At 42.7% G+C, this 13,649-nt stretch overlaps 1 protein-coding gene across 1 annotated transcript in view; it reads right to left on the bottom strand.

The window, feature by feature from the left end:
• Positions 1-575: 575 nt before the first annotated feature.
• Positions 576-13,649, bottom strand: part of top3b (DNA topoisomerase III beta) — a 61,868-nt gene continuing 48,794 nt past the window's right edge. Inside the window, exons 17-18 of the mRNA XM_060907420.1 lie at positions 3,770-3,971; positions 576-1,104 (exon numbers count right to left, since the gene is read on the bottom strand). Of these exons, the coding sequence (XP_060763403.1) occupies positions 626-1,104; positions 3,770-3,971 (681 nt within the window). The 3' untranslated portion in view covers positions 576-625. The remainder of the gene's footprint in view (positions 1,105-3,769; positions 3,972-13,649) is intronic.

Genomic DNA, 13,649 nt, shown 5'->3' with positions numbered 1-13,649 from the left:
TAATTTCTTTTAAATAGATCAGGACATGGGAACAGTGATCACCCAACGGCTCAAGGTTAAACTTGTGTGCTTGATTTTGTAAGAGCTGTAATAGCGAACCAACCTGTTACAGAAATCAGACCCACACAGTAATGTCAAAGCCCTATGCAGTGAAAAGGTGTCATGATTAAAGCAATACTCAAGTGTTTTCCAACCTAATCTCCATCTACCACATCTGTAGTGTGTGTGTGTGTGTGTGTGTGTGAGAAGCACAGACAAGAATTTCAACATGTTTGTTTTTCTTTGCTGAGAAAAGAACAGAAAAGCTGGTTTCTGTACATTTCTGGGGTTTTTTTCCCATATAAAAACCATCCTTATCTATGCGAATCACTTATATGTTTATAGAAGTGTTGGATATGCGTTACGTTGAAAAACCACAGAATATTCATGTTACCTCCTGCATCTGTAACACTTTAGAAACCTCTCTGTTACTTTACGATCCTTTATCAGCAGAAGCTGCATGAGAAATAAAAAGTACACAACATCAGGTTACATCAAGTGTAAATAAAATTTTATTGACTAATTTTATAGTCAACGTCCTCAGAATAACTAAAATATTTTCCTGAAATACTCTATACATAATGATTTATACAAAATATGCAGCCAGGGCAGCCATTTTGTCTTTCGGTTTTTTAGGATTGCCCCGTCCTCCAGGTCTCCTCCCTCTTCCCCTCCCTCTTCCCCTCCGAGCCCCGCCTCCTCTGTGCATGGGATGCCGCATGGCGGCATGCTTGAGCTCTACCAGATCCTGGAATATGGGATCGCAGAAAACACAGCCGGTGTGTTGCGTCTCTCCGTCGGCTAGCGGTGAGCGCGCTTTATGGAAGTCTACCATAACCAGAGAAGCTTCGCATGACTCGCAGCTCTCCTGAGAAACCTGCACCTTATGGGCCTGCTCGAAGAAATGCACCACCACGCTGCACTTGTTGCAGGCCATGCGCCACTTTGGGCCGGAGTTGGGGTCAAAGACGAGCACGCCTGTCTCACACTCGACACATTGACCAATGCCGAGCGAGTTGAGAGAGTGTGGACAGGAAGGGTGGGTGCACTCGTTACAGCCCATACCTGTAGGACAGGGAGAGAGAGGGGGGAAAAAGGAAGAGTATGTGTTGTGAATGTCAGTGAAGGAGGCGTGGCCTTTGAGCCTGTCAGTTTCAGTGAAGGAGGCATGGCCTTTGGGTCTGTCAGTCTCAGTGAAGGAGGCGTGGCCTTTGGGTCTGTCAGTCTCAGTGAAGGAGGCGTGGCCTTTGGGTCTGTCAGTCTCAGTGAAGGAGGCGTGGCCTTTGGGTCTGTCAATCTCAGTGAAGGAGGCGTGGTTTATTTGCCTGTCAGTCTCAGTGTAGGAGGCGTGGTTTATTTGCCTGTCAGTCTCAGTGAGGGGCGGCACGGTGGTGTAGTGGTTAGCGCTGTCGCCTCACAGCAAGAAGGTCCTGGGTTCGAGCCCCGGGGCCGGCGAGGGCCTTTCTGTGTGGAGTTTGCATGTTCTCCCCGTGTCCACGTGGGTTTCCTCCGGGTGCTCCGGTTTCCCCCACAGTCCAAAGACATGCAGGTTAGGTTAACTGGTGACTCTAAATTGACCGTAGGTGTGAATGTGAGTGTGAATGGTTGTCTGTGTCTATGTGTCAGCCCTGTGATGACCTGGCGACTTGTCCAGGGTGTACCCCACCTTTCGCCCGTAGTCAGCTGGGATAGGCTCCAGCTTGCCTACGACCCTGTAGAACAGGATAAAGCGGCTAGAGATAATGAGATGAGATGAATGAGATGAGTCTCAGTGAAGGAGGCGTGGTTTATTTGCCTGTCAGTCACAGTGAAGGAGGCATGGTTTATTTGCTTGTCAGTCTCAGTGAAGGAGGCGTGGTTTATTTGCCTGTCAGTCTCAGTGAAGGAGGTGTGGCTTTTGTGCCTGTCAGTCTCAGCGAAGGAGGTGTGGCCTTTGTGCCTGTCAATCTCAGTGAAGGAGGCGTGGCCTTTGTGCCAGTCAGTCTCAGTGAAGGTGGTGTGGCTTTTGTGCCAGTCAGTTTCAGTGAAGGAGGCGTGGCCTTTGGGTCTGTCAGTTTCAGTGAAGGAGGCATGGCCTTTGGGTCTGTCAGTTTCAGTGAAGGAGGTGTGGCCTTTGTGCCTGTCAGTTTCAGTGAAGGAGGCATGGCCTTTGTGCCAGTCAGTCTCAGTGAAGGAGGCGTGGCCTTTGTGCCTGTCAGTCTCAGTGAAGGAGGCGTGGCCTTTGTGCCAGTCAGTCTCAGTGAAGGAGGTGTGGCTTTTGTGCCTGTCAGTCTCAGTGAAGGAGGCGAGGTTAATTTGCCGGTCAGTCTCAGTGAAGGAGGCATGGTTTATTTGCCTGTCAGTCACAGTGAAGGAGGCATGCTTTATTTGCCTGTCAGTCTCAGTGAAGGAGGCGTGGTTTATTTGCCTGTCAGTCTCAGTGAAGGAGGCGTGGTTTATTTGCCTGTCAGTCTCAGTGAAGGAGGTGTGGCTTTTGTGCCTGTCAGTCTCAGCGAAGGAGGTGTGGCCTTTGTGCCTGTCAGTCTCAGTGAAGGTGGTGTGGCTTTTGTGCCAGTCAGTTTCAGTGAAGGAGGCGTGGCCTTTGGGTCTGTCAGTTTCAGTGAAGGAGGCATGGCCTTTGGGTCTGTCAGTTTCAGTGAAGGAGGTGTGGCCTTTGTGGCTGTCAGTTTCAGTGAAGGAGGCATGGCCTTTGTGCCAGTCAGTCTCAGTGAAGGAGGCGTGGCCTTTGTGCCTGTCAGTCTCAGTGAAGGAGGCGTGGCCTTTGTGCCAGTCAGTCTCAGTGAAGGAGGCGTGGCCTTTGTGCCAGTCAGTCTCAGTGAAGGAGGTGTGGCTTTTGTGCCTGTCAGTCTCAGTGAAGGAGGCGAGGTTAATTTGCCGGTCAGTCTCAGTGAAGGAGGCGTGGTTAATTTGCTGGTCAGTCTCAGTGAAGGAGGCGTGGTTTATTTGCCGGTCAGTCTCAGTGAAGGAGGCGTGGCTTATTTGTTGGTCAGTCTCAGTGAAGGAGGTGTGGCTTATTTGTTGGTCAGTCTCAGTGAAGGAGGCGTGGCTTATTTGTTGGTCAGTCTCAGTGAAGGAGGCGTGGCTTATTTGTTGGTCAGTCTCAGTGAAGGAGACGTGGTTTATTTGCCGGTCAGTCTCAGTGAAGGAGGTGTGGTTTATTTGCCGGTCAGTCTTGGTGAAGGAGGCGTGGTTTATTTGCCGGTCAGTCTCAGTGAAGGAGGTGTGGTTTATTTGCCCGTCAGTCTCAGTGAAGGAGGGGTGGCCTTTGGGCCTGTCAGTCTCAGTGAAGGAGGTGTGGCTATAGTGCCTGTCAGTCTTAGTGAAGGAGGCGTGGCTATTGTGCCTGTCAGTCTCAGTGAAGGAGGCGTGGTTTATTTGCCTGTCAGTCTCAGTGAAGGAGGCGTGGCTTTTGTGCCTGTCAGTCTCAGTGAAGGAGGTGTGGCCTTTGTGCCTGTTAGTCTCAGTGAAGGAGGCATGGTTTATTTGCTGATCAGTCTCATTAAAGGAGAAGTTGCCTCTGTACCCGTCAGTCCCAGTAAAGCACATGGCCTTCAACTATTCAACTCTTCAACTGTTTGCCCAACAGTGAACTGCACTTTGTATTACACAGTAACAGCTCTAAATTTAATCATATTACATCACTGACTACTATAAATGTACTTCCCTGAGGCAGCATCATGTTTCAAGAAGCTTGTCGTGTATATATTTTGAATTTGTAACTCTCCATTACCTTTCTTCATGTCTCTAAAGGGAGGGTTGTTGAAGCAGTAGGGACACAGAGGGTAGCTCTTCCCACGAGACCCCGATGTCCATAGCACCAGCTCAAACTCATCCAGAGGACACCGGAGCTCCTTGTAGAGTTTGATGGCTCCGTTCTGGGGCAGACTGTACGTCTCATCACAGTGTGAACAGTGCAGACGGCTCGGCTTGGCCTGGGAGAAACACACAGCACATGCTGAACATACAGCGAGTGAAATCAGAATTCAGGATATACTAGCTAGAAAACTGGGGAAAAAAAAACAACAAAAAAAACCACACACTTGCTCAGGTCAATAACCAGACTCGTATAAGCGCATGGCCATAGTGAGTCATGTATATGGATTGGCTCATCCATATTACAATGCATGATCAGTGCATACAGTGGTGCCTGAAAGTTTGTGAACTCTTTAGAATTTTCTACATTTCTGCATAAATATGACCTAAAACATGATCAGATTTTCACACAAGTCCTAAAAGTAGATAAAGAGAACCCAGTTAAACAAATGAGACAAAAATATTATACTTGGTCATTTATTTATTGAGGAAAATGATTCAATATTGCATATCTGTGAGTGGCAAAAGTATGTGAACCTCTAGGATTAGCAGTTAATTTGAAGGTGAAATTAGAGTCAGGTGTTTGTCATCCCATGGGATGACAATCAGGTGTGAGTGGGCAAACTGTTTTATTTAAAGAACAGGGATCTATCAAAGTCTGATCTTCACAACACATATTTGTGGAAGCGTATCATGGCACAAACAAAGATGATTTCCGAGGACCTCAGAAAAAGCGTTGTTGATGCTCATCAGGCTGGAAAAGGTTACAAAACCATCTCTAAAGAGTTTGGACTCCACCAATCCACAGTCAGACTGACTGTGTACAAATGGAGGAAATTCAAGACCATTGTTACCCTCCCCAGGAGTGATCGACCAACAAAGATCACTCCAAGAGCAAGGCGTGTAATAGTTGGCGGGGTCACAAAGGACCCCAGGGTAACTTCTAAGCAACTGAAGGCCTCTCTCACATTGGCTAACGTTAATGTTCATGAGTCCACCATCAGGAGAACACTGAACAACAATGGTGTGCATGGCAGGGTTGCAAGGAGAAAGCCACTGCTCTCCAAAAAGAACATTGCTGCTTGTCTGCAGTTTGCTAAAGATCACGTGGACAAGCCAGAAGGCTATTGGAAAAATGTTTTGTGGACGGATAAGACCAAAATAGAACTTTTTGGTTTAAATGAGAAGCGTTCTGTTTGGAGAAAGGAAAACACTGCATTCCAGCATAAGAACCTTATCCCATCTGTGAAACATGATGGTGGTAGTATCATGGTTTGGGCCTGTTTTGCTGCATCTAGGCCAGGACGACTTGCCATCATCGATGGAGCAATAAATTCTGAATTATACCAGCGTTTAATTATACCAGTATTTTCTAAAGGAAAATGTCAGGACATCTGTCCATGAACTGAATCTCAAGAGAAGGTGGGTCATGCAGCAAGACAACAACCCTAAGCGCACAAGTCGTTCTACCAAAGAATGGTTAAAGAAGAATAAAGTTAATGTTTTGGAATGGCCAAGTCAAAGTCCTGACCTTAATCCAATGGAAATGTTGTGGAAGGACCTGAAGCGAGCAGTTCATGTGAGGAAACCCACCAACATCCCAGAGTTGAAGCTGTTCTGTACGGAGGAATGGGCTAAAATTCCTCCAAGCCGGTGTGCAGGACTGATCAACAGTTACCGCAAACATTTAGTTGCAGTTATTGCTGCACAAGGGGGTCACACCAGATACTGAAAGCAAAGGTTCACATACTTTTGCCACTCACAGATATATAATATTGGATCATTTTCCTCAATAAATAAATGACCAAGTATAATATTTTTGTCTCATTTGTTTAACTGGGTTCTCTTTATCTACTTTTAGGACTTGTGTGAAAATCTGATCATGTTTTAGGTCATATTTATGCAGAAATATAGAAAATTCTAAAGGGTTCACAAACTTTCAAGCACCACTGTATATAATTTCATGTCGTATTTATCTTAAAATAAGGAATCTTTTTTTCATGCCTACATACAGAATATGGAAATATTATTAGGAAAAGAAAAACAAACTAATAAAAAAAAAAACTCAATTCAATCAAGTAGTCATGTACTGAACTGATGCACAGGGTCTGCTACTTTATATATTACACTATAAAAAAGTGCTTTCCTTCTTTAAGTTCAGCTAGTACATGGTTGCCTCCCCCACTGATCTTTTTATTCCATGTTTGTTATTCAATGTACTTTATTAAAAATATTACCATCACTTTAAAACTTTATACTTCAGGACTTTAGACTTGAGGACTCAACATCACCGCGTGATTTGACAAGAAGTAAAACTAAATAACTGAATTAATTCAGGTCAGCACTTTTAAAAGGTTCAAAAACATCCCAGTGAGGTCAGCACTCAGCGATTATGTCCAATAGCTACATCTAAGCCTAATGTCATTCAGTTACGGTGCTACTTATTACGCAAATTTAATCAATAAACATCTGTTTAATACGTTAAAACGGAATGGAAGGCTGAAGAGCATTTATGATTAAATCATGAGTTTAAAAATAAAAATAGAGCTGTATTGTGTGTGCGCGCGCGTGTATGTATGTTTATTCCCATCACAGTGGGACTGTAGTTGGAGACTTCAAAAGAGTTGGGCACATGCATGCGTCATTCGCTTCAAGGTCATTCAGAGCATCGTCAATGGAACCATAAAGTTTAATGTAGCATCGTTTCATCATTCTGACTGAAAATATTACTTGGCATGATTTACGTGACCAAAAATAATAATAATAATAATAATAATAATAAGAAGAAATGAATGGGGAAAAAAAATTAGAGCACATATATACAGTACTTGCATAAATAAATACTATTTGAGAAATATAACAATCTATTATAAGGCACGAGCTACTTCTGGTAAAATCGTACGCTCTGATTGGTTCCTTGGTGGGCAGTATCTTCCCGTAATGCCTGTGGGCGATTATGGACTTTCTTTCCAAGGCGCCGGTTTTCAAAAACAAACAAAACAGCAAAAAAAGATTAATTGGAAATCAAAACAGAATCAAAAACGGAAGAAACACAAAAGACAAACAAGAGTCACAGAGTTATTCAAGAAATGCGCAACGAAGAGCATTCAGAAACCGCTAACTGCCAACAGAAATTCAGTTTCGAAACCGCTAGCCGTTTATTCTGCATGCGTGACTTGACTAAATCACAAATATGACGTGACCGAAAGCAGCGTCACACCTCATTATAATGACTGTCTGTTTTAATCTTAGAAGAACACAAGCAAACATACACTACCGTTCAAAAGTTTAGGGTCACTTTGAAATGTCCTTATTTTTGAAAGAAAAGCACTGTTCTTTTCAATGAAGATCACTTTAAACTAATCAGAAATCCACTCTATACATTGCTAATGGGGCGGCACGGTGGTGTAGTGGTTAGCGCTGTCGCCTCACAGCAAGAAGGTCCGGGTTCGAGCCCCGTGGCCGGCGAGGGCCTTTCTGTGTGGAGTTTGCATGTTCTCCCCGTGTCCGCGTGGGTTTCCTCCGGGTGCTCCGGTTTCCCCCACAGTCCAAAGACATGCAGGTTAGGTTAACTGGTGACTCTAAATTGACCGTAGGTGTGAATGTGAGTGTGAATGGTTGTCTGTGTCTATGTGTCAGCCCTGTGATGACCTGGTGACTTGTCCAGGGTGTACCCCGCCTTTCGCCCGTAGTCAGCTGGGATAGGCTCCAGCTTGCCTGCGACCCTGTAGGACAGGATAAAGCGGCTAGAGATAATGAGATGAGATGAGAGACATTGCTAATGTGGTAAATGACTATTCTAGCTGCAAATGTCTGGTTTTTGGTGCAATATCTCCATAGGTGTATAGAGGCCCATTTCCAGCAACTCTCACTCCAGTGTTCTAATGGTACAATGTGTTTGCTCATTGCCTCAGAAGGCTAATGGATGATTAGAAAACCCTTGTACAATCATGTTAGCACAGCTGAAAACAGTTGAGCTCTTTAGAGAAGCTATAAAACTGACCTTCCTTTGAGCAGATTGAGTTTCTGGAGCATCACATTTGTGGGGTCGATTAAATGCTCAAAATGGCCAGAAAAATGTCTTGACTATATTTTCTCTACATTTTACAACTTATGGTGGTAAATAAAAGTGTGACTTTTCAAGGAAAACACAAAATTGTCTGGGTGACCCCAAACTTTTGAACAGTAATGTATAATAAACTCCTTATTAACCTCGCTTGCTGGGTCTTTACGGGAAAATATCAGACTGAGGTCTTTTTATACGGACTGTACTGTCAAGACCTCGGTCTGACGTTCTCCCGTAAAGACCTCATGCTCAGTTAATAAGTAGTTAGTAACTATTGATATATTAATAATTATTATACCACAGCCTGGTTGATTTCTCGAATCTGATTGGTCAGAAGGTATGCATTATTTTTGTATAACAGCACTACTTCTGGCTCTAATATGAACCAATAAGTTTCGATTAATGTGTTTGTTCTAATACGTTATTGTTATAAAATGTATAGTCATTGATGTGGTAATGTTTTTGTTCGGAGACATTTATTTAACATTTATAGAAGGAGACTCGGTTTTAAGCGCTTTTTAACAGTCTCCCAGATCAGAGGATTTCCCAGATCAGGAAAGTTATCAGGAAAGAGGAGCTTTCCGGTTTCTCATAAAATGCCAGGCTGCGTTTTTTTTTTTTTCCCTGAGAGAGAGCGAAAGAAAGAGAGAGAGAGTGAGAGAAAGGGAAAGAGGCTGGGGAGGGAATGGCTGTATGTGGCAGCTATTATGTAGGTGAAAACAGGAACTGTGAGATTATTTTGGATCTCAAAATTGCTGTTTAAAGCATCAGAATGTCTTCAGATTTCTGGGTTTTATCTTTTTATCTTGACGGCATGGCTCCGGTTTACGAGGGCCAGATTGTGGAATGCACCTTTTGTAAGGTCAGACTGTGAAGTGTTCCCTTTGCACCTTTGTTAGCTCGTTTAGAAAGACTACTCTCTCATTTCGCTATTTTATGGGCCTGACACACACATACACACAACTGAATTACTTACAGCAATTATTTTTCTAAGATCATGGTGAAATTGTATTATTTAGCAGTCAATTTATGATTATATTATACTTGGGAGGTATTTTAGCGCTAAGCTCCATTAAGCTGAGCCTAGAAACAATTTATGACTTTAAATGTTTCGAGGATCTTACGAGTGTGTGTGTGCGCATGCACGCAAGACCATTTTGTGGTCCTCACCACTGATCCTTATCATCGTAAGGGCATTTTGCGTGACAAACACAGACTCGTCATGAGGTAGTAAAACCCTTAAAATGCCATATGGTAAGAAATACGAGTAGGTCTGTTTTTCTTTTGAAGACAGTGGAAAGTCTGTTTTAGCCAATGAGAAGTCTGTGTTCAAACAAAGAAGGTTCTTTTACAATGATTTTAATAGGAGCCGCCATTTTGTTTTGGGGCGGTCCTAGGGCGAGCCTCCCAAAAAGGGACACGACTTAAAGCATATATGCAGAGCCATGGCCTCACTTTTTGTTGATAAATGCCTTGAGACCTCAAGAATGGCACAGGAATAGTTTTAAGCGTTAACAATATATCTAATATAGTAATTTTTACGATTAAAGTGATTCATATAGGTAGCGGTCTGAGTGAATGACCTTGACGTCTGTGAAGTCACAGCAGGAAGTCTGTCGGTCTCATCGCCATTTCTGCTATACTAAAACACAGAGCTGACTGCAATTCCGATCCTCCATTTTGAGCTAATTTATCGCCATACCACGTAGATGTGTTGCTGGCCGGTGCAGCAACACAACAGAAGGTGGATTTACGTTGCATTCATGGCCCAAGAATGTTCAAACTGCAAAGATTTGGATGCATTTTGCGAGTTGTTCATGGGCACATTGGGCGCCTACGAAGTGGTCTCTCCTCTGCTCTGCACGTTTTACTGAAGACTCGTATGAAACCTCTGATCTGTTGAGGAGTGTTGGCTATAAGCCCGTATTGAATGAGGGTACAGTATCAACAATTAAATGAAAAGAAAACTACAAGAAGAGGAAAGTATTTAAATTTTTTTTAAAAGGAAAGGAAGTTCAGTTGCACCAGTTCTCCCGGAGTGTGAGCTGAGGGTTGTTGGTAAAACCCGGGACGGAACGGGACGTGACATATTATCGCTCGGGCAGTGACCTCCCCGCATCTGTTGCTAAAACCGGTGACGTCCTGTCCTGTTCCAGGTTTTAGTAACTGCCTGAGCCGAGCAGTAATGGCGGAGTACTCAGTATGGAGAAAATGGAGAATGAGCGGAGCAGCCGTCTGATTTCTCCACTGGATATTGCTGCCATCTCGCCCTTACGTGGAAGAAGCGAATGAACGGAGAACTGAACGAACAACTGAAAGTCAGATTGTTTCAAAACAATCGGCCTTCAAGAAGCGAGAACACAGACGGGTAAGCTCCGACTCTCATTTGGATACAAAACAACAAAAACAACACGTTGTTTACCTGCATTTAGATTAATACATGTAACTTGTACTGTGTGTTTAAGTTACTGGTATAAAATGACTTAATTGGCTTCAGAATGCGATTGTCTCAGTTCATCTGATTATTTAATTAGCCTTTTACGTTTTATCAGTGAAAATGCATGCATGTACATGTATGTTGCATAAGTTACAGCACCTATCCTGTTTTAATCAGAGTCAACCCACAATCAATGAAGTCAAATCAGTCTTAGTTGAGCAAGCCGGTAACGGGATTTCTTACTTTCACCATAAATTTTTATTTATATGACTTTGGTCTATAGCTGTCAAAGGCCTCGGCCTTAAAACCGGTTACCGCTGTGACATCACGCACTCAGGGCTGGCTGGCTCAGCGGGGCAGCTTGAATGCCAATTTTGCAGTCGATTTTAACTCTCAAATATATATATATTTTTTATTCCCATTTATGCAGCATACAAGAGTCAAGGATGGAGACACTATCCACTCAGAAATGTATTTAAAAATAAAGGTTCTGCGTGTCTCCTTTAAAAACTAAAGGTAGAAACTTAGACCCTCAGTGCATATTCTGGGTATCCCTCAGTGCTTGTGCAGTTTTATACAATAAAGGCACTTCAAGGCAACTTATTTAGTGGAAGTATATTTTTGGCAAATTTTGAGGTTCAGACTTCCACAACAGGACTACACTGCAATGTGTGTGGTGCCTCATCATCACCGCCACTTCCTCCCCCAATACACGATGTGTATTAGTTTCATAGCTATAACAGCAGGCGGTACGGTGGTGTAGTGGTTAGCGCTGTCGCCTCACAGCAAGAAGGTTCTGAGTTCGAGCCCCATGGCCAGCGAGGGCCTTTCTGTGCGGAGTTTGCATGTTCTCCCCGTGTCCGCGTGGGTTTCCTCCGGGTGCTCCGGTTTCCCCCACAGTCCAAAGACATGCAGGTTAGGTTAACTGGTGAGACTAAATTGACCGTAGGTGTGAATGTGAGTGTGAATGGTTGTCTGTGTCTATGTGTCAGCCCTGTGATGACCTGGCGACTTGTCCAGGGTGTGCCCCGCCTTTCGCCCGTAGTCAGCTGGGATAGGCTCCAGCTTGCCTGCGACCCTGTAGAACAGGATAAAGCGGCTAGAGATAATGAGATGAGATGATACAATACACATTTTGGAGACATCATGAGTATCGCAATAACTTTTCATAACTTTTTTAAAAAAATAACAAATAGGGTTGCAAAAGGGTGGAAAGTTTCTGGGAATTTTGAAGGGCCCAGGAATATTGGGAATTTCCGAGAATTTAAAATTTTGGTATTTATTAAGTTTTAAACATTTTAAAACATTTCATCACCCAGAAAAACAAATTAAAACCTATGTTAAGCCTTTCTTTCAATTATGTACTGTTTTGTGCTAATTAAGAACAGGACATATTGCTAAAGGCCAATTAATAAAAGGCTTTTAGTTTTTCAATATTAGTATCTTCAGATTTTTCAGTGAAAAATTATTCTTCTCAATCTCAATTAGGGATTTTTCTTCAAATAAAGCATCTTGCCACTCTTACATTTTGTGTGAAATTCCAAGATGCTAAATATAATAACATTTAATATAATAACAGTACCCTTTGGTAAGAATTGACTGGAAATCTAACTCATTGCATAACAAGTAGTGATTTCTAAAAATCTTGCAAAAACTCAATTTTGACCATCCATTCGTTATCTCTAGCTCCTTTATCCTGTTCTACAGGGTCGCAGACAAGCTGGAGCCTATCCCAGCTGACTACGGGCGAAAGGCGGGGTACACCCTGGACAAGTCGCCAGGTCATCACAGGGCTGACACATAGACACAGACAACCATTCACACTCACATTCACACCTACGGTCAATTTAGAGTCACCAGTTAACCTAACCTGCATGTCTTTGGACTGTGGGGGAAACCGGAGCACCCGGAGGAAACCCACGCGGACACGGGGAGAACATGCAAACTCCGCACAGAAAGGCCCTCGCCAGCCACGGGGCTCGAACCCGGACCTTCTTGCCGTGAGGCAACAGCGCTAACCACTACACCACCATGCCGCCCCCAATTTTGACCATTTTTATTACAAAATTTTACAAAACTTGAAGACTTGTCTACAGATTTAATCACAAAGGTATCACATCATAAAATACCAAGGAATATTAAAAAAATGTAAAATTTTAAATTTCTGGGGGCGTCGTGGCTCAGGTGGATAAGGCACCATACCATGAATCCAGGGACCCGGGTTCGATTCTGACCCGAGGTCATTTCCTGATCCCTTCCTGTCTCTCTCCCGCTCATTTCCTGTCTCGACACTGTCCTATCCAATGAGGGTGGAAAAAGCCAAAAAAAAAAAATTTAAATTTCTAATTACTAGTAGTCTTGAAATAAGTTTTGCTGCTTGTAAAATATATTAGTGCCACTTTTTTTCTTTGAATCTGGAGCAAGGCTGTTTAATGTCATTGTTTTAATAGCATTGTTCATTACCGTATTTTTCGGACTATAAGTCGCACTTTTTTTCATGGTTCGGCTGGCCATGTGACTTATACTCCGGTGCGACGTATATATGTTTTTTTTTTTTTTCCCACCGCGGAATAACTGGAGCTGATGCTGAGTCTGACGACAGCCACGCAGAAGAAGAGGAAACGGCGCTTCATCTGCCGCTGGAGGCAGAGTTGTTCAGAATAATAATATAATAATATCATAAAATAATAATAATAATAATAATATCAGACGTTATGATCTTAGAAAACGCTTTAGTGACAAACAGTTACAGACCGTAATATGTCGTGATATTATATTATAAAATATTAATTTTTATTAGTCTATATATTAAATTATATATTACATTTATCTTCTAAAATAACAGACTGTACTCATCACAACCGGTTTATTTCACCATTGGAGATCAGATCACACAAGACATGAGTTAAATGACTCATTTTAAGGATTTAAGTAGGGGATTTAAAAGCGGTTGTTGTTGTTTTTTTTTTCACTAGACGGTTGTTTTTACTACCGTACCTGTCTTTGGAGATGATATACCTATAGCCTACTTGACCTCTGATTTGATGAAATAAAATTCGACAAAAATGAAGAATGACACTCCTCGATGATGACTACAGCTTTAATAACACAGATGAAAGAGCCATGGGGCGATAATAAGCCCTACCGGTAAAAATATTCTAAAAGCAAACTGATTAATGCATCAGTAATAGGCTACTAATATTAGTTATAATAATAATATAGGCTATTAGTAATAACGATAGAGATAGTATTAAAGTTAGTAGTAGATATTTAAAATAATCAGACTAGGCTACT

Source organism: Neoarius graeffei, chromosome 24, assembly GCF_027579695.1.
Source record: "Neoarius graeffei isolate fNeoGra1 chromosome 24, fNeoGra1.pri, whole genome shotgun sequence".
Lineage (NCBI taxonomy): Eukaryota > Metazoa > Chordata > Actinopteri > Siluriformes > Ariidae > Neoarius > Neoarius graeffei.
Note: the sequence above shows the minus strand (reverse complement) of the source record. Positions and strands in the feature narration are given on the sequence as shown.